Source organism: Phacochoerus africanus, chromosome 2 (genome assembly GCF_016906955.1).
Source record: "Phacochoerus africanus isolate WHEZ1 chromosome 2, ROS_Pafr_v1, whole genome shotgun sequence".
Classification (NCBI taxonomy): Eukaryota; Metazoa; Chordata; class Mammalia; order Artiodactyla; family Suidae; genus Phacochoerus; species Phacochoerus africanus.
Window position 1 is genome coordinate 30,923,146 of NC_062545.1, and position 23,997 is coordinate 30,947,142.

At 42.0% G+C, this 23,997-nt stretch overlaps 1 protein-coding gene across 2 annotated transcripts; it reads left to right on the forward strand.

Moving 5' to 3' along the window:
* The first annotated feature begins 28 nt into the window (after nucleotides 1-28).
* Nucleotides 29-23,587, forward strand: LOC125114878 (pantetheinase). Of its 2 annotated transcripts, none has more exons than XM_047758495.1 (8): nucleotides 29-282; nucleotides 3,846-4,076; nucleotides 5,826-5,956; nucleotides 14,216-14,408; nucleotides 15,091-15,382; nucleotides 16,512-16,870; nucleotides 20,202-20,372; nucleotides 22,231-23,587. In XM_047758495.1, exons 2-8 carry the CDS (start codon nucleotides 3,864-3,866, stop codon nucleotides 22,411-22,413), a joined length of 1,542 nt encoding a protein of 513 aa, XP_047614451.1. In that variant the 5' UTR covers nucleotides 29-282; nucleotides 3,846-3,863; the 3' UTR covers nucleotides 22,414-23,587. The 2 variants fall into 2 exon arrangements, with proteins under 2 accessions (XP_047614451.1, XP_047614457.1); XM_047758501.1 differs by lacking the exon at nucleotides 29-282 and adding an exon at nucleotides 820-891.
* The last annotated feature ends 410 nt before the right edge of the window (nucleotides 23,588-23,997 follow it).

Consider the following 23,997-nt stretch of genomic DNA (forward strand, 5'->3'; position numbering starts at 1 on the left):
AAAAGAATGCCCTGAACTTATTTCAAAGTAGATGTATTTTTCCTCTTCTGTACAAAGCAAAAGGTGTTTTATTCCTTTATTGATTTTTCAGAGATCTTGGCTGGGCTCCTGAAATACCGCACCCCCCACCCCCGCTGGCACCCTGCAATACTGTTTTTATCTCTCAAGCCTGTCCAGTTTTTACCTCTCAAGCCTTCCACACTGAACCTCCAGCGATTTGTCCAAGACAAGTTGGCGTGATCGTACCAGGAGACTTGCTCCAACAGGAGACTTCTACTGCAGGTAAGCCTGTCTCTCTAACTGGCCACAGTGACTCATCCTGTGACTTCAGTTCTCTGTCTGATATATCTAAAAAGTTACTGCTTTTCATTTGTTCAGTTTCTTTCTTGTTGAGATAGGAGCAATGACTTCTTGGCTGAAAAGAAGTCTGAGCAATGACTAGAGCCTCATGTTACATCAGAATGGGAACACCATAGGAGCTTCTTATTTAATCTTTTTATTCTACTAAAATCAAAGAAGTAATTCTCTTTGTCTCTTAGTGACCCATTCCAGTTTTAACTTTTATTTCAGAACATACTTTGTTCTTATGTCACGATGGCATCTCCTTGTACAAGATTAGTAAATAGAAACCTTAATTAAACAGAGTCGTGGGAGACCAGAAGGGGGAGATCTCAGGCCCCATGACAATAACAGAGCCAAACAAGGGGGGAGACCACCTTCCTTCTTCCTGCCAAGGACTCAGCCAGTGAAAAGCCTTGGGCTTTTTGTTTAGCTGCCCCACCCCCACCCCCACCCTGCCTTTTCCTCTCTATAAAAGCATTCTCCTTCCCTTGCCTTGCCGAGGCTCACCGTGGTTGCATCTCCTGAATGGCAATTCTCTGCTGATGCCAAGTAAGCCCACTTTTGCTGGAAAAATAGCTGGTAGCGTGTTTCAGGTCAGCATCCTTGCGAGGTGTGTGTATCCCCATTTGCCTGGGACTGGAAAGCCTGAAGGGGGTCAGTAAGCAGAGGGGGCTGGATGTAGGAAGACTGGACAAACATGGTCTCTTGGTTACTTTGGCAGCCACAGAATAAATTTGCTATAGTACTGAAGTAAAAAAAAAATATATTTTGGATCTCCCTTCATGGCTCAGTGGTTAACAAACCCCACTAGGGTCCATGAGGATTCGGGTTCGATCCCTGGCCTCGCTCAGTGGGTTAACCATCCAGTGTTGCTGTTGAAAGGATGAAAATGCGACCTAACCCTCCCAGAACCCAGAAAGTTAATAAAAAGCTCTAAGTGCCCTCGAATTCCAGACCCTGTTCCCTATAGGTAAAAGACCATACTTCTTGCTGTTTTAGGGCTTGCTTTCTGTTCTGTACAAAACTATGTGGAGGAAAAAAAGAAGAGAAAACAGGCCCCTGAGTACGTGCCTCTAGGTATGAAACTTCTTGAAACTGCTTGAGATAACAGGGAGAAGGATCCCTAACTGCTTGTTTGGCTTCTGTAAAGCTGCTTGCATAAGATGAAAGGAGGGGAAGTTAATCGCTAAACCGACCCCAGTAAGATCGGCTGTGCCATAAAATATTGAAAATCCTGGTAAATATATCTTGGCGACAATATGTCTCCCCCTCCCAGGTACAAGCCCAAACACGTAACTCCAGAACAAATTAAAACTAATTGGTCCACGAAGCACGGGTTCGCGAAGTTTTAAAATGATTGGTTTGTGATATTTTGAAATGATTGGTTTGTGAAGCGCGAGCTTTGCTGTGAACCCCGGGCTTTGTTGTGAATCCCATAAAAACTATCCTGACTCCGCACTCGGGGCCGCAGTCGTCTACCCCTGCGTGGCGTAAGACTGTGGGCCCCAGCGCGCTTGGAATAAAAATCCTCTTGCTGTTAGCATCAAGACCGCTTCTCGTGAGTGATTTGGGGTGTCGCCTTTTCCAAGAGGGGGATTTTCTTTCTACTGGCCTCTCACTGTGAGCTATGGTGGAGGTTGCAGATGCTGCTCAGATCTGGCATTGCTGTGGCTGTGGTGTAGGCCAGCAGCTGCAGCTCCAATTCGACCCCTAGCCTGGGAACTTTCATATGCTGAGAGTGTGACCCAAAAAAGCAAAAAGCAAAAAAAAATCATACATACTCATTTACAAATGGAGCTATAAAGATACCACCCTAAGCGAACTCTCCAAACGAATGATCATAAACACCAATTCTCTAAATCTGAAAATATGTAGTACTTAACTCACAAATAAAATGAAATTTATTTCTTTATTCCAGGCCCTCATCTGTGACCTCTTCCTGTATTTTTTATTTTTTCCCTCTCTTCTTTTTCCCTCTTGTTCTCCCTCTCATTATTTTTTTTTAAACAGTCACACTCATGGCCAGAGATTCTGGCCACACATTCTGGCCAGAGATCAAAACCAAGTCCTCATGGATACTATTTGGGTTCGTTACCACTGAGCCACAAGTGGAACTCCAGCCCCAGTCCTGTTTTGAGCAAGGGACCCTGGGCTGGAGGCACCCAGCTAAGCTTCCCCTGGATTCCTGACCCACAGAAAATGTTAGATAATATATACCGGCTGTTGGAAGCCTCTACTTTTGGAGGGTGATTTTTTTACATAGGAATAGACAACTAGTAACCCTTTTATATTCCCCCTTGTCCTGGCTTCCACATTTTGAGGAAACTAAAGTGAACAAAGTATGAAGCTCAAAGAGTCACCTGAGGATAGTAATAATCATTTAAAAATTGAAAAGTTATTTATTCTTCAAATTACATACATTGCCATGGGTTGAAGTTCTAAAATGTATAAATTCTAGAAAGTTGTATGTTTTCAAGTCCTAACCACCTGTACCTCAGAACTTATTTGGAGATAAGATCATTTCAGATATAATTAGTTCAGATGAGGTCAGAACAGAGTAAGGTGGGAACTAAACCCATTGTCTGGTGTCCTTAAAAATAAAGGAAGTTTGGACCCAGATGTGCACACAGGGAGAAGACAGCCAAATGCAGAGGCATGAACAGGTCTTTCCCAAACAGCCCTTAGGAAGAAGAAACACTACTGACTCCTCTTCTGAATTTCTAGCTTCCAGAATTGCAAGACAGTACATTTCTGTTGTTTAAGCCACCCAGTGTGTTGTACTTTTTTAGGACAACCCTAGCAAATGGTCATACATGCATTTTCATATTTGATCCTTACGAACCCCTGCAAAAAAGGGAAGTTCATTTGTTACATAATATCTGTTTACATACACATGTCTATGGTGTAAAACCATGAGACTTTCTTTTTTTAAAAAAAATTGAAGTGTAGTTGATTTGCAATGCTGTGTTTGTTTCAGGTGTACAGCAAAGTGACTCAGATACACACACACACACACACACACACACATATTCTTTTTCAAAGTCTTTTCCCTTATAGTTTTTTTTTTTTTTATCTTTTTAGGACTGCAACCACAGCATATGGAAGTTCCCAGGCTAGGGGTCCAATCGGAGCTACAGCTGCTGGCCTATGCCACAGGCACGGCGATGCTAGATTCAAGCTGCATCTGCCACCTACACCACAGCTCACGGCAATGCCAGATCCTTAACCCATTAAGCGAGGCCAGGGATTGAACCTGCATCCTCATGGACACCAGTCAGATTTGTTTCCCCTGAGCCACAGCAGGAACTCCTTTTCCCTTATAGATTTTTACAAGATATTGAGTATAGGTCCTTGTGCTGTGCAGTAGCTCCTTGTTAGTTTTCATCCAGCTTTCTTCAAGTGAGCTTTTGTCCTTTATTTTTAAAGTACTAAGTTCTAGGAACCACGTGATTTATTGCGTTTTCACTCTATAAATATCAGGGCTTGTTCTCTTTGTTTTTCAGCAACTGTTGGACTTCAGCATGATCACATCTCCGTTGCTGGCTTATGTGGCGATTCTGTTTTTCTGTGTCTTAAAAGCCAGCTCCCTGGATACCTTTATCGCCGCTGTTTATGAACATGCAGTGATATTGCCTGATGCCCCCCTCACACCAGTATCCCATGAAGAAGCTTTGATGTTAATGAACCGCAATCTGGATCTTTTGGAGGACGCAATCACGTCAGCAGCAAAGCAGGTACAATTTCTTGAGTGTGCTGGCTTCTAGGTAGAGAGAGGGTGGGGTCTGATGAGACCGAATCACCGTCGGGGTCGGTTCAACTTTTGAATGACATATGTGTCAGGGGAGCTGAGACCTTACTTTACAATCAGAGTCCTCCCTTCCCAGTTCTTAGAGCCAGAACATTATCATGCATCCCTAATAGTGAGAGCAAAACGTTTAGAAAAGGACGGCATGGTGATGATTAAGTGGCAACAGATCTTTGAGGAACTGGCTGTGAATTCAACAGTTTTGTTGCTCTTTTCTGCTACAGGTGGCGGGTGGAGGATAAATGGGTCAGGGACCAGTTATATTCTTCAAGTATTAGTAGCCTCAGTGTATTTTTTTTTTTTTAATCTTGAGAGTTTGTAGGTTTAGGTTACCTAATATGTAACACCAAAGCAATGAAACTTGTCTCAGATGAACAGTATGTACTATATACTTCACACTTTATTCTAATTACGAGACAGAAGTATATCCGTTAATATGTGGTAAGTCCTTGAGTTGAAAGAGGCATTAAGTGTGTGATTTGAATGAATACGGTTTAAATAAGCTATTTGTAGATCAGGTAAAGATGAGGATAATAGGAAGTCTGATGAGAGTCGTGGATATGTGCACAGAACATACACCTATCAACATACATTCTTCTACATACAAAGAAATAAAAGGCTGTTGAGAATTCTGAGATTCTGGAGTTCCCGTTGTGGTGCAGTGGAAATGAATCTGACTAGTATCCATGAGGACATGGGTTTGATCCCTGGCCTCACCCAGTAGGTTCAGGATCTGGCATTGCTGTGAGCTGTGGTGTAGGCTGCAGATGCAGCTTGGATCCTGTATTGCTGTGGTTGTGGTGCAGACTGGCAGCTGCAACTCCAATTCGATCCCTAATCTGGGAACTTCTGTAGGCCTCTGGTGTGGCCCTAAAAAAGCAAAAAGCAGGAAAAAAAATAGAATTCTGAGATGCTGGAGTTCCTGCTGTGGCTCCGTGGTATCAATGGCATCTCTGCAGCACTGGGACACAGGCACAGTGGGTTAGGGATCCCCTGTTTAGGCAGCTGAAGCATAGGTTGCAACTGCAGCTCGGATCTAATCCCAGGCATGGGAACTTCATATGCCCTGGGAGGCCAAAAAAGAAAAGGAAAGAATAAAAAAAGAATTCTGAGATTCTTTTTCATCTTTAGTCCAAGTATTTTCTCGAAGGCCACACAGCAGCTTTCAGGGTGATTCTCCCACCAAAGGCGCCCAGGTGAGCTCGGGTCGTACCTCTGGGCCTGGCGCCCTTCAGGTAACCATGTCCGAGCCCCCTTCTGAGAAGCAGGAATCACACTTTCCAGATATGAGGCAGGGAAGGCTGGAGTGAAGGTGTGAGTTATAAATCAGTCCTGACATACTCGGGCACAACAGTTTGACCAAAGGTCAGGGAGGGGCTTTATTTGTGAAGAGCTAGGTTTATAGTTAACAGCTGAGGTGGGAGGCAAGCCTGTGTGTAGCCTGAAAAAATATTAATGCCTACCAAAGAATGAAAACATTGCATAGAAAGGATGCCTGTGGAATTTGAAAATGAAAGTGGTTGGGGAAAGAAAATAAATTACAAAAATAGAAAGCAAAAGGAAAAAAAAAAAACACTCCTGCATGTTTATGTCTCAACCATTCACATCCTTTCACCAGCTTTCTCTTTGATTGTTGGCGTCTTTGAAAAGTCTTTTGATTTAGCTTTATTTTTAACAGGGTGCACATATTATTGTGACTCCAGAAGATGGTGTTTACGGCTTTTTCTTCAGCAGGGAATCTATTTACTCATACTTAGAGGACATCCCAGACCCTCACGTGAACTGGATCCCTTGTACCAATCCCAACAGGTAAAGAAACATGTGAAAATTTGCTCATGAACATGAACTTACTTTTTCTGGGAAAACTTGGTAGATGATCACTGAATAAGATCCACTCTCACCTCTAAGTTTCAAGATAGTTTTATTATTTTTATCTCCTACAGATAATGTTTATTAGGAAAGTGAATATGAATTATGAAATCATAGCCATCAATGCTGTAAGGTAACAAAGAATTCATCAAATTCAATGTGAATTTCCATTGAGGGAGTGAATCTGGAGAGATGATAGCATGGCCTGGTCAGGGTCACGGTGGTTGGTTGGAAGAAGGACCTTACCCAAACTCTACTCTTCTGACTCCTTACCAGTGAACAAAATTGTTTCCCTAGGTGGTCTGTACTTTTAAAACTGTGCAAGGGAATAGTAAAACAGTCAAGTGTCAGTTGAGGACTGAAGTTTTTCTTTCACATCAATAAGATATGGGTGAGATTCATGTGTATGAAATTCTCAAAGCTTAATGTGATAATTGAGGCGAGATAGCAGAACGACGTCAAGTGGTTTAAATCAAACCTGGGATAAGAAATATGAAGTCTGATAAAAAGTAGCACTATTACTTTTATGGAATCCGGAGTTCCTGCTGTGGCTCAGTGGTTAACGAATCCGATAGGAACAATGAGGTTGTGGATTCGGTCCCTGGCCTTGCTCAGTGGGTTAAGGATCCAGCGTTGCCATGAGCTGTGGTGTGGGTCGCAGACGAGGCTCGGATCTCGTGTTGCTGTGGCTGCTGGCATAGGCCAGCAGCTACAGCTCCAATGAGACCCCTAGTCTGGGAACCTCCATATGCTGCAGGTGAGGCCCTAGAAAAAGACAAAAAAAAAAAAAAAAGAAGTAGCACTATTGCTTTCAATATAAGCAAAATAATACACACCTTATACATTCAAGAGAACCATGTCAGTTAACTCACTTGCCAAATGCTCTATTGCTAAAATTGTTGGAATTCCTCATTTGGAACTGCTCTCAAAACCATGTAAACTAACAACTATATTTGCTTGTAGAGACACCTTGGTTTTAACAAAGTTCAATATATTGCATCTTTATCATCTACTTTATATTTCATGACATTGTCATTATTTCTCATTTAACCACATCCCAAGCCAGAGCTTCAGTCTAAAGGGCATGCACCCTATTATCACTTCCATGATGAAGTGGCTTTGTTTCTGAATGACCTTCCTCTAGAACCAACTTCCCAGGGCCTTCTGAAAGTCCCCATCAGGGTGATTCATCTGTTCCATTTCAAGAAGTCTGGTAGCCTTTCTTCAATTCTTCCATCAACTAATGGTATCTCCATACCTTGTATGCACTTAGTTGACCAATTTTTTTTTTTTGTCTTTTTGCTATTTCTAGGGCCACTCCCTCGGCATATGGAGATTCCCAGGCTAGGGGTCGAATCAGAGCTGTAGCCGCCGGCCTACGCCAGAGCCACAGCAACGCTGGATCCAAGCCGCGTCTGCAACTTACACCACAGCTCACGGCAACGCCGGATGCTTAACCCACTGAGCGAGGCCAGGGACCGAACCCGCAACCTCATGGTTCCTAGTCGGATTCGTTAACCACTGCGCCACGACGGGAACTCCTGACCAATTTTTAATACCTCTTCTGCCCAGGCACAGTTCTGGGCTATGGGGTAGACACAAAACTAAACACCTCTGTCCTCCTGGAGCTTATATTCTAGTGAAGATAGCCAAATTAAAAAAAAAAAATGGTATCTCTCTATTTAGTTATCATTCACTCACCTGCCTATGTGGTATGTGATAGAGATAAATGTTATGGAGAAAAAGCAGGAAAGGTGAATATAATGTAAAGCATTGGACTTAAACCTTTAGGTCATTCAAGGGCTTTGAGACAAAGAAAGTGAGGGAGTAGGTCATACAGATATCTGAGGAAAGAATATTCCAGGCCAAAGGAATTCTAAATCCCAAGACCCTATAGCCAGAGCACAAGTCTGGCATATTAGGAACAGCAATAAGGTTAGTGTGGAAATGATGTGGGGTGGGGCGGGGAGGAGGTAGAAAGGTAGGAGACAGAAGCAGGAAGGCAAACAGGCAGGAGGACGCTGATTGCGTAAGACTTGCATAAGTGGGCCATACAAGGATTGCATAAGGGGCCGTGACAAGGACTTTGGTACTTGAGTGAGAAAGTAGCCTTTGGAGAGTTTTGAGCAAAGAAGTGACGTGCTCTGACTTCAGTTTTGTAAGGATCACTCCAGCAGCCTCACAGAGAATCGATTCCTGAAAGTAGGTAGTAAAGAAGCAGGGTGAGTTAAAAAGCTATTGCAGTAATCTAGGCAGAGAGATAATAGTGTTTGGATGAAGATGGTAGTAGTCTGGGTATTGAGAGATGCCCAGATTCCAAATAAAGTCTGAAGGTAGCTCTGACAGGCTTTGCTGAAAGATGGAATCTAAGATATAAAAGACTGAATGTAAGAGATAGAGGTGTTCTCACAATGGCACAGTTGGTTAAGAACCGCCAGCAGGAGTTCCCATTGTGGCTCAGCAGGTTACAAAGTCGACAAATATCCACGAGGATGTATGGGTTAGATCCCTGGCCCCGCTCAGTGGGGTAAGGATCTGGTGTTGCCTTGAGCTGTGGTGAAGGTCACAGATGAGGCTCAGATCCCTCATTGATGTGGCTGTGGCTGGCAGCTGCAGCTCTGATTCAACCCCTAGCCTAGGAACTTCTGTATGCTACAGGTGCAGCCCTTAAAAAAAAAAAAAAAAAAATCCAACTGCAGCAGCTTAGGCTGCTGTGGAGGTGTGGTCACAGCTGTGGCTCAGATTCAGTCCCTGGTCTAGGAACTTCCATATGCCACGGGGGTGGCCATTAAAAATATATAGGAGTTCCTGTCGTGGCCGAGTGGTAATGAACCCAACTAGTATCCATGAGGACACAGGTTCCATCCCTGGCCTCAGTCAGTGGGTTAAGGATCTGGTGTTGCCATGAGCTGTGGTATAGTCACAGATACAGCTCGGATCCCACATTGCTGTGACTGTGGCATAGGCTGGCAGCTGTACCTCCGATTGTACATGTACGTAGCCTGGGAACTAACATGCCACACCTGCAGCCCTAAAAAAGCAAAATATATATATTTATATATATGTATATATATATACACACACATATGTATGAAAGAGAAAAGTCCTGCTCCTGGAGTTCCCCTCATGGCCCAGTGGTTAATGAATCCAACTAGGAACCATGAGGTTGCGGGTTTGATCCCTGGCCTCCATCATTGGGTTAAGGATCCAGCATTGCCATGAGCTATGGTGTAGGTCAAAGACGAGGCTTGGATCCTGAGTTACTGTGGCTTTGGCGTAGGCCAGCGGCTCCGACTAGACCCCCTAGCCTGGGAATGTCCATGTGCCCCGGGGGTGGCTTTAAAAAAAACAAAACAACAACAACAAAAAAGAAAAGTCCTGCTCCTTTATCTCTCACATACAATCAGATATCACATCTTGATGAGTTTGCTTGAAAGGTCCAAAGCTGATTCCTTTCTTTTCTCAAAGTCACCACTCTTTTGGGGAGCCTGCCAACACCACTGAGCCTGGGTGTTATGGGAACAGACCCTTATTATTTCTCTTTTTAATCATATTTATTTAGCACTTATACTTCACATGCTTCTGGGAAGATTTGAGGTTTCTTGTTAATATCTTATATAATTAAAAAACAAGACTGTTTACATACAAAAACAAAGTAGAAGCTACCTGAATAAAGTAGAGGAAATAGCTGTTACAAGGCATCGTGGCAGTGGGCTGATAATTACCACTGGGCATACGGGACAGTTCTGAGAGATCCCAGAGGCTGAGAGGAACAGTTTGGCTTAGAAAGTTTCATTGCCTCCCAGAAGAAACCTTGTAGATTTCCTGAGAGACTTTTCTTTTCATTGACTGTTTCCTACATACTGGGTACTCCATTATGTGTGTATATGGGAGTCCTTGTACAAGCTTTAATACAGTTGCACCTATGATCAAGGTGATGTGGCCTGATTAAAGAGTCAATCATTAGTCAACAGTCAAAAAAAAAAAAAAAAAAAAAAAAAACTTGCTGGAGCTCCCATCGTGGTGCAGCGGAAAAGAATCCGACTAGGAACCATGAGGTTGCAGGTTCAATCCCTGGCCTCGCTCAGTGGGTTAAGCATCCGGCGTTGCCATGAGCTGTGGTGTAGGTTGCAGACACAGCTCGGATCTGGCATTGCTGTGGCAGTGGGTGGGCCGGTGGCAATGGCTCCGATTGGATTCCCAGCCTAGGAACTTCCATGTGCCACGGATGCGGCCCTAAAAAGACAAAAGACAAAAAACCCACAAAAATAAAAAACAACAACAAAAAACTTGCCTAACTATCTAGTTTGGATGAAAAAGCATGTTGATATTTTACTGCATACTAGTCATACTGTTGTTTCAGGGTTTTGTACGCATACACGTTTTCTCCAGTAAGATTAGAAGATTTCAAAGTGCACCAGCCATGTTTTATACTGAATCTCCCACACTGTTCACTTGGACAGGTCTGCCTAGAATGCCCTTTCTCTAGATGCCCACTTATCTAGCATAGTGCTTTGTGTAGTGTAAGAACCCAACAAATATTTGTTGAGTATTTCATGTACACTTTTTTATTTTTATTTTATTTTTGTCTTTTTTTTTTTTTTTTTTTGCCATTTCTTGGGCCACTCCTGCAGCATATGGAGGTTCCCAGGCTAGGGGTCCAATCGGAGCTGTAGCCACCAGCCTACACCAGAGCCACAGCAACGTGGGATCCGAGCCGCTTCTGCGAACTACACCACAGCTCACAGCAAAGCTGGATCCTTAACCCACTGAGCAAGGCCAAGGATTGAACCTGCAACCTCATGGTTTCCAGTCGGATTTGTTAACCACTGTGCCACAACAGGAACTCCAATGTGTACTTTTTTAAAGTGAGTAAATGTCTTCAATAATCGACAGTGCTTATTATATCTGGGGATTGAACACTCTGAAAGCAGTCTTAGGAAATACATTTTAATTCTTGCATTTCATCTCCATTTTCTGTTCCCAGTAGCCCTAGGACAGAGATTTGCATACATTAAGGGCTTGGCAAATATTATGGAGTAAGTGAGAAGCAGATTTCAGGCTCACAGAAGCAAAATGCATTTTTAAACTCCAAGTCAGAACACGTGGTCTAACAAAGAATTTTGGAACTTTTCTGGGTATTACAACCAGTCTGAGAAATGTAGTTTCAATGGAAGTATGTCAGAATATATGCTGCACTTTTAAGATTAATACAGGCAGGAGGAATATATGTAGTTGGGACTGTTTTAGAAATCCAAAACGCTAGATTACATGTACCTATTTTCTATGACTTCGGGGGACTTAAAAAGACATGGGGTAAAATACTTTTCGAGTGGTTCATTGAGTTGTGTTTATACTTGTGACTTTTAGATATTAATTGAAGTAAACAAGGGAGGACTATCAAATGGTCACTTTTTTTTTTTTTGTCTTTTTGCTATTTCTTGGGCCGCTCCCGCGGCATATGGAGGTTCCCAGGCTAGGGGTCCAATCGGAGCTGCAGCCACCGGCCTACACCAGAGCCACAGCAACGCTGGATCCGAGCCGTGTCTGCAACCTACACCACAGCTCACGGCAACGCCGGAGCGTTAACCCACTGAGCAAGGGCAGGGACCGAACCCGCAACCTCATGGTTCCTAGTCGGATTCGTTAACCACTGCGCCACGACGGGAACTCCAAATGGTCACTTTTTTATGTAAATGCTTTATAAAATATATTTTTTTAGAGGTGGTTTTGCATCCTTGTTCTTTTCAAGGATATGTTGTGTGGTGGATTGCTATGGTTTTGCTTATATTGCCAGCAGATGGCACCAAATTTTCATTCTTTCAACAGTTATTAAAGTCATTCCAGATATTCTTCAATAACCCTCTACTAATCGATATATATATGTGTGTATTTTTTGTCTTTTTAGGGCCGCATCGGTGACATATGCAGGTTCCCAGGCTAGGGGTCCAATCGGAGCTGTAGCCACCAGCCTACACCAGAGCCATAGCAACATCAGATCCGGGCCATGTCTGTGACCTACACAACAGCTCACGGCAACGCTGGAGCCTTAACCCACTAAGCGAGGCCAGAGATCAAACCTGCGTCCTCATGTATGCCAGTTAGGTTCGTTAACCACTGAGCCACAGTTGAGATCTATGCCACAGCTGTGGCAACATGGGATCCTGAACCCCCTGTTTCAGGCTAGGGATCGAACCTGTATCCCAGCACTGCAAAGACACCACCAATCCCATTGTGCCAGAGTGGGCACTCCCAAAGTCATCTGTAGACTCAATGCAATCCCTATCAAAATTTCAATTATGTTTTTCACAGAAATGGAAAAACAATCCTAAAATTTCTGTGGAACCACTAAAGATCCTAACAGCAGCCTCAAGAAAGAACCAATCTGGAGATAGCCCACTTTCTGATTTCAAATTATATTACAAAGCTATAGGAATTGAAATGGTGTGGTATTGGCATAAAAATGGATTGAAAACCAGTGCAACAGAAATAAGAGTCCATAAATAAACCATGCACACATGGGCACCTAATATTTGACAAGTGAGCCAAGAATACTCAATGAAAAGAGGAAGTCTCTTCAAGAAGTGGTGCTGAAAAAACTAGACATTCACATGCAAAAGAAATAAAATTTGACCTTTATCTCACACCATCACAAAAATTAACTCGAAATAGATCAAAGACTTAAACATAAGACCCAAAAACTCCCAGAAGAAAATATGGGGAAAAAGCTCCTCAACATTGGTCTTGGCAAAGATTTTTTGGCTATGGCACCAAAAGCATAAGCACCAAATGAGTAAAACTACACAAGCTAACAAGGCTCCTGCATAATGGTTTATCAACAAAATGAAAAGGCAGTGGGAGAAAATATTTGCAAATCATATGTTTGGTAAGGAGATATTAATCAACATATAAAGGAGCTCATATTCAATTGATAGCAAAAAAAAAAAAAGGAAAAAGGAAAAAATCCTTAAGCTATGGGTAAAGCATCTGAATAGATATTTTTCCAAAGAAGACATGTAAATGACTAACAAGTACATGAGAAGGTGCTCAACATTGCTAATTATCGGGGAAATGCAAATCAAAACCGCATTGAGATATCACCTCATACCTTTAGAATGGTGAATATCAAAATGATGAGAGGTAACAAATGCTGAAGAGAATATGGGGAAAAGAACATGGGACATTTTCACACTATTTCTGGAACATAAATTGGTGCAGTCACTATGGAAAATAGTTTGGAGTTTCCTTAAAAAATGAAAAATATGTATAACTACTATATGATTCAGCTATTATACTTTTTTTTTTAAGGGCTGCACCCGTGGCATGTGGAGTTTCCCAGGCTAGGGGTCTAATCAGAGCTGTAGCCACCAGCCTACACCACAGCCATAGCAATGCCAGATCTGAGCTGCATCTGCGACCTACACCATAGCTCATGGCAATGCCGGATCTGTAACCCACTGAGCGAGGCCAGGGATTGAACCTACAACCTCACAGTTACTGGTCGGATTTGTTAACCACTGAGCCATGACAGGAACTCCTACAAAATATTTTTAATGCCTCTTCTCTTTCAGGCACAGGTTCAGTGAACAGGACATATGTATCTTTGCCCCATCTATCTATGAGATGTGACATATATTATAAACGAACGCATAAATCAATAAATGATTATAGATGATGATAAATGCTATGAAAAAAAATACATGACCTGGACTCTTATCCTTGAATATTTCTCTACAACCAAATTCCCACAAGCATGTACTTCCTTTAAAGTCTCTTCTTGTTTAAATCCTTCCCTTCTATCTATGCCATTTATTTATTTGTTTTTGTTTATTTATTGCTTTTTAGAACTGCACCCACAGCATATGGAAACTCCCAGGCTAGGCGTCCAATCAGAGCTGCAGCCGCCGACCTACACCACATCCACAGCAATGCCAGATCCAAGCCACACCTGCGACTATACTACAGCTCACAGCAACGCCGGATCCTTGGCCCACTGAGCGAGGCCAGGGATCATGGCTCATGGATACTAGTCGGGTTTGTAACCTGCTGAGCCACAATGGGAATCCCCTATCTATGCTATTTAGAATTTATTTTTGGGTATATCACCTAAGTTTAGGAAGTATGTTTCTGAATTTTATTAAAAGCTAAGCTTGGGTTTTTTTTTTTTTTTTTAACCTCTTCCAAATGAACACATACCAGATTTGGCCACACTCCAGTACAAAAAAGACTCAGCTGCCTGGCCAGGGACAACTCCATCTACATTGTGGCAAATATTGGGGACAAGAAGCCATGCAATGCCAGTGACCCTGATTGTCCCCATGACGGCCGTTACCAGTACAACACTGATGTGGTGTTTGATTCTGAGGGCAGACTGGTGGCACGCTATCATAAGGTAAAATCCATTTGCAAATAATTCAGTTACTGAATGCCTAACAAAATAAAATGGACAAAAAGGGAAAATCCCCTGTGTTGGTATCTATAAGCATATTTTAAATGCAGAATAGAAAGGAAGCATAGAACATAGAACGTAGTGATTCTTCGGTATGGTGAGGTCCTAAAAATATGTCCTAAAAAAGGAAGTTTCCTTTACATTTGAGAATACAAAGTGTGTCTTTTAAGAGTCTGTAAGAATCCGTAGGAGCTACTTGCATTAAAATAAAATGTTGCCTTTTGGACTTAATTCCATGCTCTGGCAAAACGTCAAGTCTGGAATGAAAGCCTCTACCAGAGAGCCTTGTATGTAAAGGGAAAGGAGCAAAGAAAGTTCTTTGGTTGCAGAAAATAGAGCGTTCCTGACCAATAGAAGTTATCTTTTTCACTCTTATGTGTTTAATATTCCAGAACGTTTTAATAAATAAGGATTCCCCTGTACGTATTCATCAAATATGGATATTGAACCAAAATTTCCTATCAGCGTAATAGTCTCTGATTCTCTAACACGCTTCCCCTGCGGAGACAGTGGTTCTAGAAGAAACTGGCACTGTGTAATGTGAGTTTGTGCTTTTTAAGATGCAATGACATCCAGGTCAATGTCTTAAAAGACATTTTCCCCCATCATCTTCTATTTCTTGCAGCAAAACCTTTTCTTGGGTGAAGATCAATTCGACGCACCCAAGGAACCCGAGATCGTGACTTTTGACACCACCTTTGGAAGATTTGGCATTTTCACGTGCTTTGATATTCTCTTCCATGATCCCGCTGTGACTCTGGTGAAAGATTTCCAGGTGGACACCATACTCTTCCCGACAGCTTGGATGAATGTTTTGCCACATTTGACAGCTATTGAATTCCACTCAGCTTGGGCTATGGGCATGAGAGTCAACTTCCTTGCAGCCAATATACATTTCCCCTTAAGAAAAATGACAGGTAATGTGTAATTTTTAGGATTTACAGGCTTGGAGTGCCCGCTACAGTGCAGTGGGTTAAGAATCTGAGTGCAGTGGCTTGGGTTGCTGAGGAGGTATGGGTTCGATCCCTGGCCCTATGCAGTGGGCTAAAGGATCAGGCATTGCTGCAGCTAGAATGTAGTTTGCAGCTGCAGCTCAGGTTTATTTCTGGCCTGGGAACTTCCAGATGTTTCGGATGTGGCCATTAAGAAAAAAAAAAAAAGATTTACAGTCTTGATGGGATCAAAAAGGGGAAGAAAAATCATTTCTAGCTAACATTTACTCTTTTTTTTTTTTTTTTTTGCTATTTCTTTGGGCCGCTCCCACAGCATATGGAGGTTCCCAGGCTAGGGGTCAAATCAGAGCTGTAGCCCCCGGCCTACGCCAGAGCCACAGCAACACAGGGTCCGAGCCGCGTCTGCAACCTACACCACAGCTCACGGCAACGCCGGATCGTTAACCCACTGAGCAAGGGCAGGGACCGAACCCGCAACCTCATGGTTTCTAGTCGGATTCATTAACCACTGTGCCACGACAGGAACTCCCTAACATTTACTCCTTAATACAATGTTTTCCAGCTCTTAATGCTTGCATATCTAGCTGGTGACATGCTAGAGAATAAATCTCAACCTAAATTGTTTCATAAATGTACTTAGTTTTATTCAGCTTGAATGCACACTTTTCTTTTTCTCCAAATTCACCACTTCTTGGGTCTGGAGTTGCCATGAGCTGTGATGTAGGTCACAGATGTGGCTCGGATCCTGCCGTGGCTGTGGCTATGGCGTAGGCTGGCAGCTGCAGCTCCAATTAGACACCTAGCCTGGCAACCTCCACGTGCCGCGAGTGCAGCCCTAAAAAGCAAAAAGAGAACAAAAAAATTCACCACTTCTAGTGTGAAACGCTCTCTTCTTGGCTTCTTCGTGTCATCCTCTATTGGATTTTATCTCACCTGTCTGTCTTTGTATTACTGAAGAGGTTCAACATGTTACTGAAACTAATGAAATATAGAGCTTAGAGGAAGTAAATGTTAATATGATCTTAGAATGACAACAATGCAATCCTTGGTTACTTTGCTATTTTAAATGTCATCTCCAACTTTTCACTTCCAGGAAGTGGCATCTATGCACCTGATTCTCCAAGAGCATTTCATTACGATATGAAGACAAAGGAGGGAAAACTCCTCCTCTCACAACTGGACTCCCACCCACACCGCCCAGCAGTGAATTGGACTTCTTATGCCAGTGGTTTACCAGCCCCCTTAGTGGGAAACCAGGAATTTAAAAGCATTGTCTTTTTTGATGAGTTCACCTTCTTGGAGCTCAAAGGAGTTGCAGGAAATTACACAGTTTGTCAGAAAGATCTCTGCTGTCAACTAAGTTACAGGATGCTTGAGAAGAGAGAAGACGAAGTTTATGCACTAGGGGCGTTCGATGGACTACATACTGTGGAAGGGAGCTATTATTTACAGGTAATGATTGTTTTGGTGGCAGCGGAATTACAGAACACCCAGTTAAATTTGAATTTCATTGAGATAAACAATGAACTGTTTTTATTATAAGTCTGTCCCACTTTGGGGGATATGCGTATACTAAAATTTTTGTGGTTTATTTGAATTTCAAATTTAGTTGGGGATTCTGAATTTTATTTGCTAAAATTACAGTCTTAGATGTCAGTCCCATTTAAAACTGTTGGGAAAAAGATAGACCATTTATTTGTAGTATCATTGCTTAAAATGGTATATTAATCAAATTACAGATAAGTTTAATTAGCATTTAATCTCTAATACTTCCTGCCTGAACATATTAAGCCATTTCCCTTTCATGGTCACTAATGCCTACTTTGTTTTATAGACAATTTCCCACTAAGTATGTCCTGGAGACATATACAGTGGACCTCTGAGATGTACAGTAGGATAACTGCAAAAATTTATATATCTGACAACACTTGACATAAAGGAGCTATTCTAGCCTGTTGAGATGGCCACTAAAAACAAGAAGCTTCCATGTTCCTCTCTTTCTGTTCTTCTTTTCCTTGATCTGGTTTCCATCCTATTTCACCTGGGTGATTGCTGTACCCTCCCAATAGGGCTTCCTGTTGCAGCTCCACCCAATCTATTCCCTACGCTATGATTACAAAAATCAAGGAAAGCCATTTCTGATTATTTCTCTCTCTTGCTTAAAATTCTTCACTGTTTTCTCATTGGCAAATCAGATTCCTTAACATAAAAGACCCGTGAAGTCTTTTATTTTTTCTTATTTCAAATTATTTGGAATTTTGTTTTAAATTCATGTAAAAATATTGAAGTAGAGTTGATTTAGGACATTGTGTTAGTTTCAGGTTTAAACTCATTTTATGAAGTCTGTTTTTTGTTTTTGTTTTTGTTTTTGTTTGCTTTTTAGGGCCACGCCCGAGACATATGGAGGTTCCCAGGCTAGGGTTCAAATCAGAGCTACAGCTGCCAGCCTATGCCACAGCAACTCGGGATCCGAGCCGCATCTGTGACCTACGCCACAGCTCACAGCCAGATCCTTAACCACTGAGCGAGGTCAGGGATCAAACCAGCAACCTCATGGTTCCTAGTTGGATTTGTTTCTGTTGCGCCACAATGGGAACTCCAATATGAAGTCTTAATATGTGCCCTTTCCTACTCTCTATCATCTTGTCTCATTTCTACCCATATGTGCCCTGGGCCCCCTGTCATACTGAGACATTTCCCATCTCCCATGTGTCAGCATCAGTAGAACCTTTGGATGTTTACACAAGTTTTTGCTTTTAAAATCTCTGATGGCCCCCAGCTACTCATCACTGATAGTGCCCAGTAGATATTACTTCACCAAGAAGGCTTCCCTGATGCTCCCACTCCCCAGCTGGCTTAGGTACCTCTTTTATATACACCCAGACAGCCTATGCTTAACTTTACCACAGACATATCATGTCCAATTATGTACGTGCTTGTTTGAGACTGAAAGCCTTCTGAGTGCTGGAACTAGACCCACTGTGTAACATTTTGTTTGCTATATGATAAGCACTCTCCATCAGTGCTTTGCTCCTGTTGGCAAACATTGACGGCCGAATATATACCAGGTGTATGTTCGATGCTAATGAGAGGAAGATGAATAAGTATGGACCCTCCTCTTGAGGAATTTAGAAAGGGAGAAAGACATAGGAACATAACTTCCTTACAGGTTGGCATGGGATAGAACAAAGAAGGCACCTTTCACTGTAGGAATACTAGAGAACTGCACTTAGCCTAATTTGGGGATCTAGGGAAGTTTCCGAGGAGGTGATAGATGAGCTTATACCATTTTATTCGGGTGAAAAAGTAGGAGGGAATTCTGGGTGGAGTGAAGAGCGTGAGCAAGGGTGTGGATATGTCAAAAAACAGGGTATGCAGGGAAAAGCAGGCAGTTGCACGTCACTAATGCTTAGTGTAAGAAACAAGGATGCACAGAAGATACACATAGAGGCAGAACTCTATCTTACCTGTCATTCCTAACATTCAGACTTTATTCCATCAGGGGTGGTTTTCTGTTGGAAGGTGTTCAGTGAGGGAATGGCGTGATCACATCCATTTCTGAGTAGATATTTTGGTTGCACTGTGGGTAATGGAACCAGAGGCAAACATGACTATAGATTATTAAAACGGTCCTATTAGGATCCGGATCAAGATTATGTTAGTAGGAAGGAAAGCAGGGTATGGAGTCAAGAAATATTTAGAAAACTAAACTTAGTAACTAATTTGACATGAAATAGGAAGGCAGAGTGGTTAGGCAAGAGTGTCTGGGTGAATGTGATGATTTGACAGATCAGGATTCAAGAAGAGGAGCAAACTGAGGGGCAGTAAGGGAAATGCTCAGTTAAGCTTTGAATGTGCTGGGGGTTTTTTGTTTTTTTTTTTGCCATTTCTTGGGCCACTCCCGCAGCATATGGAGGTTCCCAGGCTAGGGGTCGAATTGGAGCTGTAGCCACCAGCCTACGCCAGAGCCACAGCAACGCGGGATCCGAGCCGCGTCTGCAACCTACACCACAGCTCATGGCAATGCAGGATCCTTAACCCACTGAGCAAGGCCAGGGATCGAACCTACAACCTCATGGTTCCTAGTTGGATTCATTAACCCCTGAGCCATGACAGGAACTCCTGAATGTGCTGGTTTTCAAGTACTTTGGGGATATTTGGCTGGAGCCATCCAATAGGCTGTTGCATATATGGGTCTGACACTTAAGGGAAATACTAGATTTAGAAATATTTTTTTGAGAATCAGCAGAATAAAGTATGAATTGCAAAAGCTGACTAATAAACAGTGAACAGTGGGCTAAAGATGGAAGCTTTTGAAGCTCCTGTGTAGGCAGGAAATAAACAGAAGAATAGGAACTTGCAAATACAATTGAGAAATAAAGGGGAACTTAAAAAGAATACTCATGGACAGTAAGGAAGTGGAAATCAAACAGGTATCTAAGTTAAACCTTTTTGAAAATAATTGCACACTCTTGATTATTAAAAGCATTGCTAACTTGAGAATAATGAGGGTATAATTGTTCCTGGCTATGGACCAAGGATCTGATTGTTTCTTTACGTGGTTTAATCAGTTTACAGGGAACTGTGGGAGGCACTAGGGTCTGAAGTCCTTTATTTTTATCACTGGTTGCAATAGTATTCAGCAAAGAACCAGACTAATCTCATGAGGAAGTAATAGTATAAAAAATATTATAAACAAAGGGGTATAAGCCTTTTTTTCTAGGTCAAGAGAGTGTTTCAACTCGCTTTCCTAAGACTCACTGTTTTCCTTTCATGTTCCTAGATTTGTACTTTGTTGAAGTGTAAAACAATGGACTTACACTCTTGTGGTGACTCGGTGGAAACTGCTTCCACCAGGTTTGAAATGTTCTCCCTCAGTGGCACTTTTGGAACCCAGTATGTGTTCCCTGAGGTGTTGCTGAGTGACATACAGCTTGCACCTGGAGAATTTCAGGTACGATTATTCTTTGCTTAATATTGCCGACTCATTTTATGTAAGAGGAAGCAACTTTTGAGCAGAAAATCTGCCCAAGTGCTTACAAATATCGTGAAAAATCTTCGTGTGGAAAGAGTAAAATTGTCCTGAGGGATCAACAAAGACCCTGAGCAAGCAGACTCTCTTGTCTGGAGATCCCTTTGGTAATAATAAGTGTGTCGTTGAGAATAAAGAAATATATCTTATTGTGGAGATTACAGGGAGGGGGCTGGGCCCTTTGAGGTCTGTCACGTGGAAAGATGACCCAAGAGGAGTTTCAGAACCAGGGTCACCAAAGTTTTTTTGTTTTACTGGGGAGGGAGTGTCCAGGGAAGGTAAACGGAATTCTTTATGGTGTGAATAAAGGCCCAGCGTGGCCACAGGAGAAAAGGAAAGAAGGAATATCTGAAGGAGACTCTGACAGTGGCTGAATTGGCAAGACAGCAAAACTACGAGTTCCTGTCATGGCTCAGTGGTTAACAAATGTGACTAGGATCCGTGAAGACTCAGGCTCGATCCCTGGTCTTGCTCAGTAGGTTGAGGATCCGGCATTGCCATGAGCTGTGGTGTAGGTTGCAGACACAGCTTGAATCTGGCATTGCTGTGGCTATGGCATAAGCTGGCAGCTGTAGCTCCGATTCGACCCCTAGCCTGGGATCCTCCATGATACTGCAGGTGTGGCCCTAAAAAAAAAAAAAAGAAAGAAAGAAGAGAAAAGAAAAAAGAAAGCAAAACTTTTTCTTTTCTTTCTTTCTTCTCTTTTTAAAAAAATTTTATGGCCATACTCACAGCATATGGAAGTTCTCTGCGCCAAGGATTGAATCTGGGCCACAGCTGCGACCTACACGGGAGCTGCAGCAGGCCCTGATCCTTTAACCCACTGCACCGGGTGGGATGGGATTGAACCTACACCTCTGCAGTGACCTGAGCTGCTCCAATTGGATTTTTATACCCCTGCATGACAGCAGGAACTCCAAAACACTTTTTTTTTTTTTTAAATATGCAAGAAATCATTTGTTACTGCACAATGCTCTGCCTGGTCACTTTCTCCTGCTGACTTTTCCTGCAGGATCCCTTCTCGCTCCCCTTTGCTGGTGGAAATCGTTGCTGTGGGAGTTGGGAACAATGCACAGGTTGAGGCGCTGTAGTGAATGAGTGTCAGGGATGATAGAGCCTCAGCTCAAACCTCACCCCACTTAGTCCCCTCCTGACCACTTGGAGGGGTCTTTGTCTTGTCTGAGAGAACAAGATTTCGCTCTTATATATTCTCAAATTCCCAGTTTTATGTTCATTAACTCATGGGATATTTTCTCAGGTAAGTAAATGATAGGAAATTGATTACAAGAATTTCAATAAATGAGTCAGTGCCAATTCCATAGGTCCATTTTTTTTCTTTTCTTTTTCTATTTCTTTTTTTTTTTTTATCTTTTTAGGGCCGCACCAGTGGCATATGGAGGTTCTCAGGCTAGGGGTCTAATCAGAGCTGTAGCCGCTGGCCTACAACACATCCACAGCAACTTGGGATCCGAGCCGCCTCGGCAACCCACACCACAGCTCATGGCAACACTGGATCCTTAACCACTGAGTGAGGTCAGGGGTCGAATCTGTGTCCTCATGGATGCTTGTCAGGTTCGTTTCCGCTGAGTCATAACGGGAATGAATGAGTGCCTCCATTTATTTTCTTGTACTCTGTGCCATTTCAAATATTTCAGACAGAACAGAATCTAGCTATTATTTTAAATTGTGTCTTCATCCAATCGTACTGAATTTTAAGCATGTGGTGTGGGGTTGTATAACTGAAAGTCATTCCCAGTCCTCTTCCCTGTGTTTTAATTAGGTGTCAAGTGATGGACGCTTGTTCAGCCTGAAGCCACTGTCTGGACCTGTCTTGACTGTCACTCTGTTTGGGAGGTTATATGAGAGGGATAGTGCATCAGGTGCTTCAGCAGACCTCGTGGCACAAGTACTGAGAGTCATGCTCGGAGTTATAATAACTATTATGTACTCATTAAGTTGGTAGAATATTTATACTTTTCTCTCTTTCACTTTCGATCCTTTAAAAAATGATGGATATGAAAAGAAGAAGGGGTCTGGGATCTTGATCATAAGTGGTTGTGGTCTATCATTTCAACGAATTACTAATACATTCTTCTCTTGTTTAGACACACACACGACCATATAAGCCAAATACATCGTGACAAAATTTTGAAAGATAAAATCTGTAAAATGAGAACAACAGTTATATCCACTGGGAGGATTTTTGGGTGAGAATTAAATGAATACATTTCAAGTGCTTAAACAAGTTCCAGGCTCATGGGAAGCCCTGTGTGTTAGCTATTACAATGCTATATGACTAAAATAATACGATTGTGATGTATTTGTTGCTAAAATTGTAACATCTCTGATTGTTCAGAGTGCCTTCATTTTGCAATGGTTCGACCACGCTGTATATCTCAATTAGAAAAATCAATGAAGTCACCCTCAGCCAGTTGGTGTGGCGTGTAGTCTAGCACTAACGTATCCCAGAAGGCAGCTGGCTTACATCTGGGAATCTGCTCCAGGGCCGTAACATTTTTCATGTGCTTTTTGGGGATGATTTACTGACTATTCAGGGCTTTGCCTCTCTTAGCCTGTAAGCAAATTAATAGGGTGACTCTAAAATAGACATTTATCAAATCTGGTCTGTTCACCAGTTTCATATCGCTTGTGAACTAAGAAAGGTTTTTATATTTATAAATGTTTTGAAAAAGAAAGTCAAGGAGTTCCCTTGTGGTCTAGTGCTTAGGACTCAGCTTTTACCACTGTAGCCTGGGTTCAATCCTTGGTCTGGAACTGAGATCCCACATCAAGCCACTATACGCTGTGACCCACCCCTCCCCCAACAAAACAAGGAAAGAAAAAGAAAATAAAGATTAATGCTCTGTGACACATGAAAATTATTTGAAATTCAAAATTCAGTCTCCATACCTTATGTTTTATTGAACACAGCCACGTTCATTTGTTTGGTATTGTTGATGGTTGTTTTCACACTACAGTTATGGAATTGACTAGTTCTGATTGTGACTTCATGGCCAAAGAACCTGAAAATATTCACTGCCTTCCCAGGAAAGGTTGCTGACTCTTGCTCCAAAGTATTACATAACAATCAGTTATAGTATTGAAAACCTTTAATACAAATCAATGGGCGAATTTTCTTTGAGTGGCTTTGTTTTAATTCTCCCACCCAAGGAGAAATAAAATATTTTAATTGCTTTATATTATATTAATATCACAGAAGGTTACTTTAATTAACTTATGACCAAATATGCCTCATAGGCTAATATCCAAATATAACTTTTATAAACATGATTAGTATCTAATCATTTTAAGATACCACATCATATGGGCTTTTGTTGCATTTAATATGTTCTAAAATTTCTGAAAGAAACTTTATAAGTTTTTATTTTCAAATTTTTCCTGGAGATCAAGTAAGAACTGCTTATCTTAATATACTATCTGATATTTTAAAATTTATTAGCTTGTCTTAGAATGTTTTTTCTTAAAATTAAACATGGCATCAGTGAATTTACCTTTTTTAAAATGGTATTTTCAGAGTTCCCATTGT

Bases quoted from the DNA above. Each gene is read 5' to 3' on its own strand.
- LOC125114878 (XM_047758495.1), top strand. From the start codon at position 3,864: ATGATCACATCTCCGTTGCTGGCTTATGTGGCGATTCTGTTTTTCTGT. The intron at 4,077-5,825 runs GTACAATTTCTT...TATTTTTAACAG, and splicing joins TCACGTCAGCAGCAAAGCAG to GGTGCACATATTATTGTGAC. The intron at 16,871-20,201 runs GTAATGATTGTT...TCATGTTCCTAG, and splicing joins AAGGGAGCTATTATTTACAG to ATTTGTACTTTGTTGAAGTG.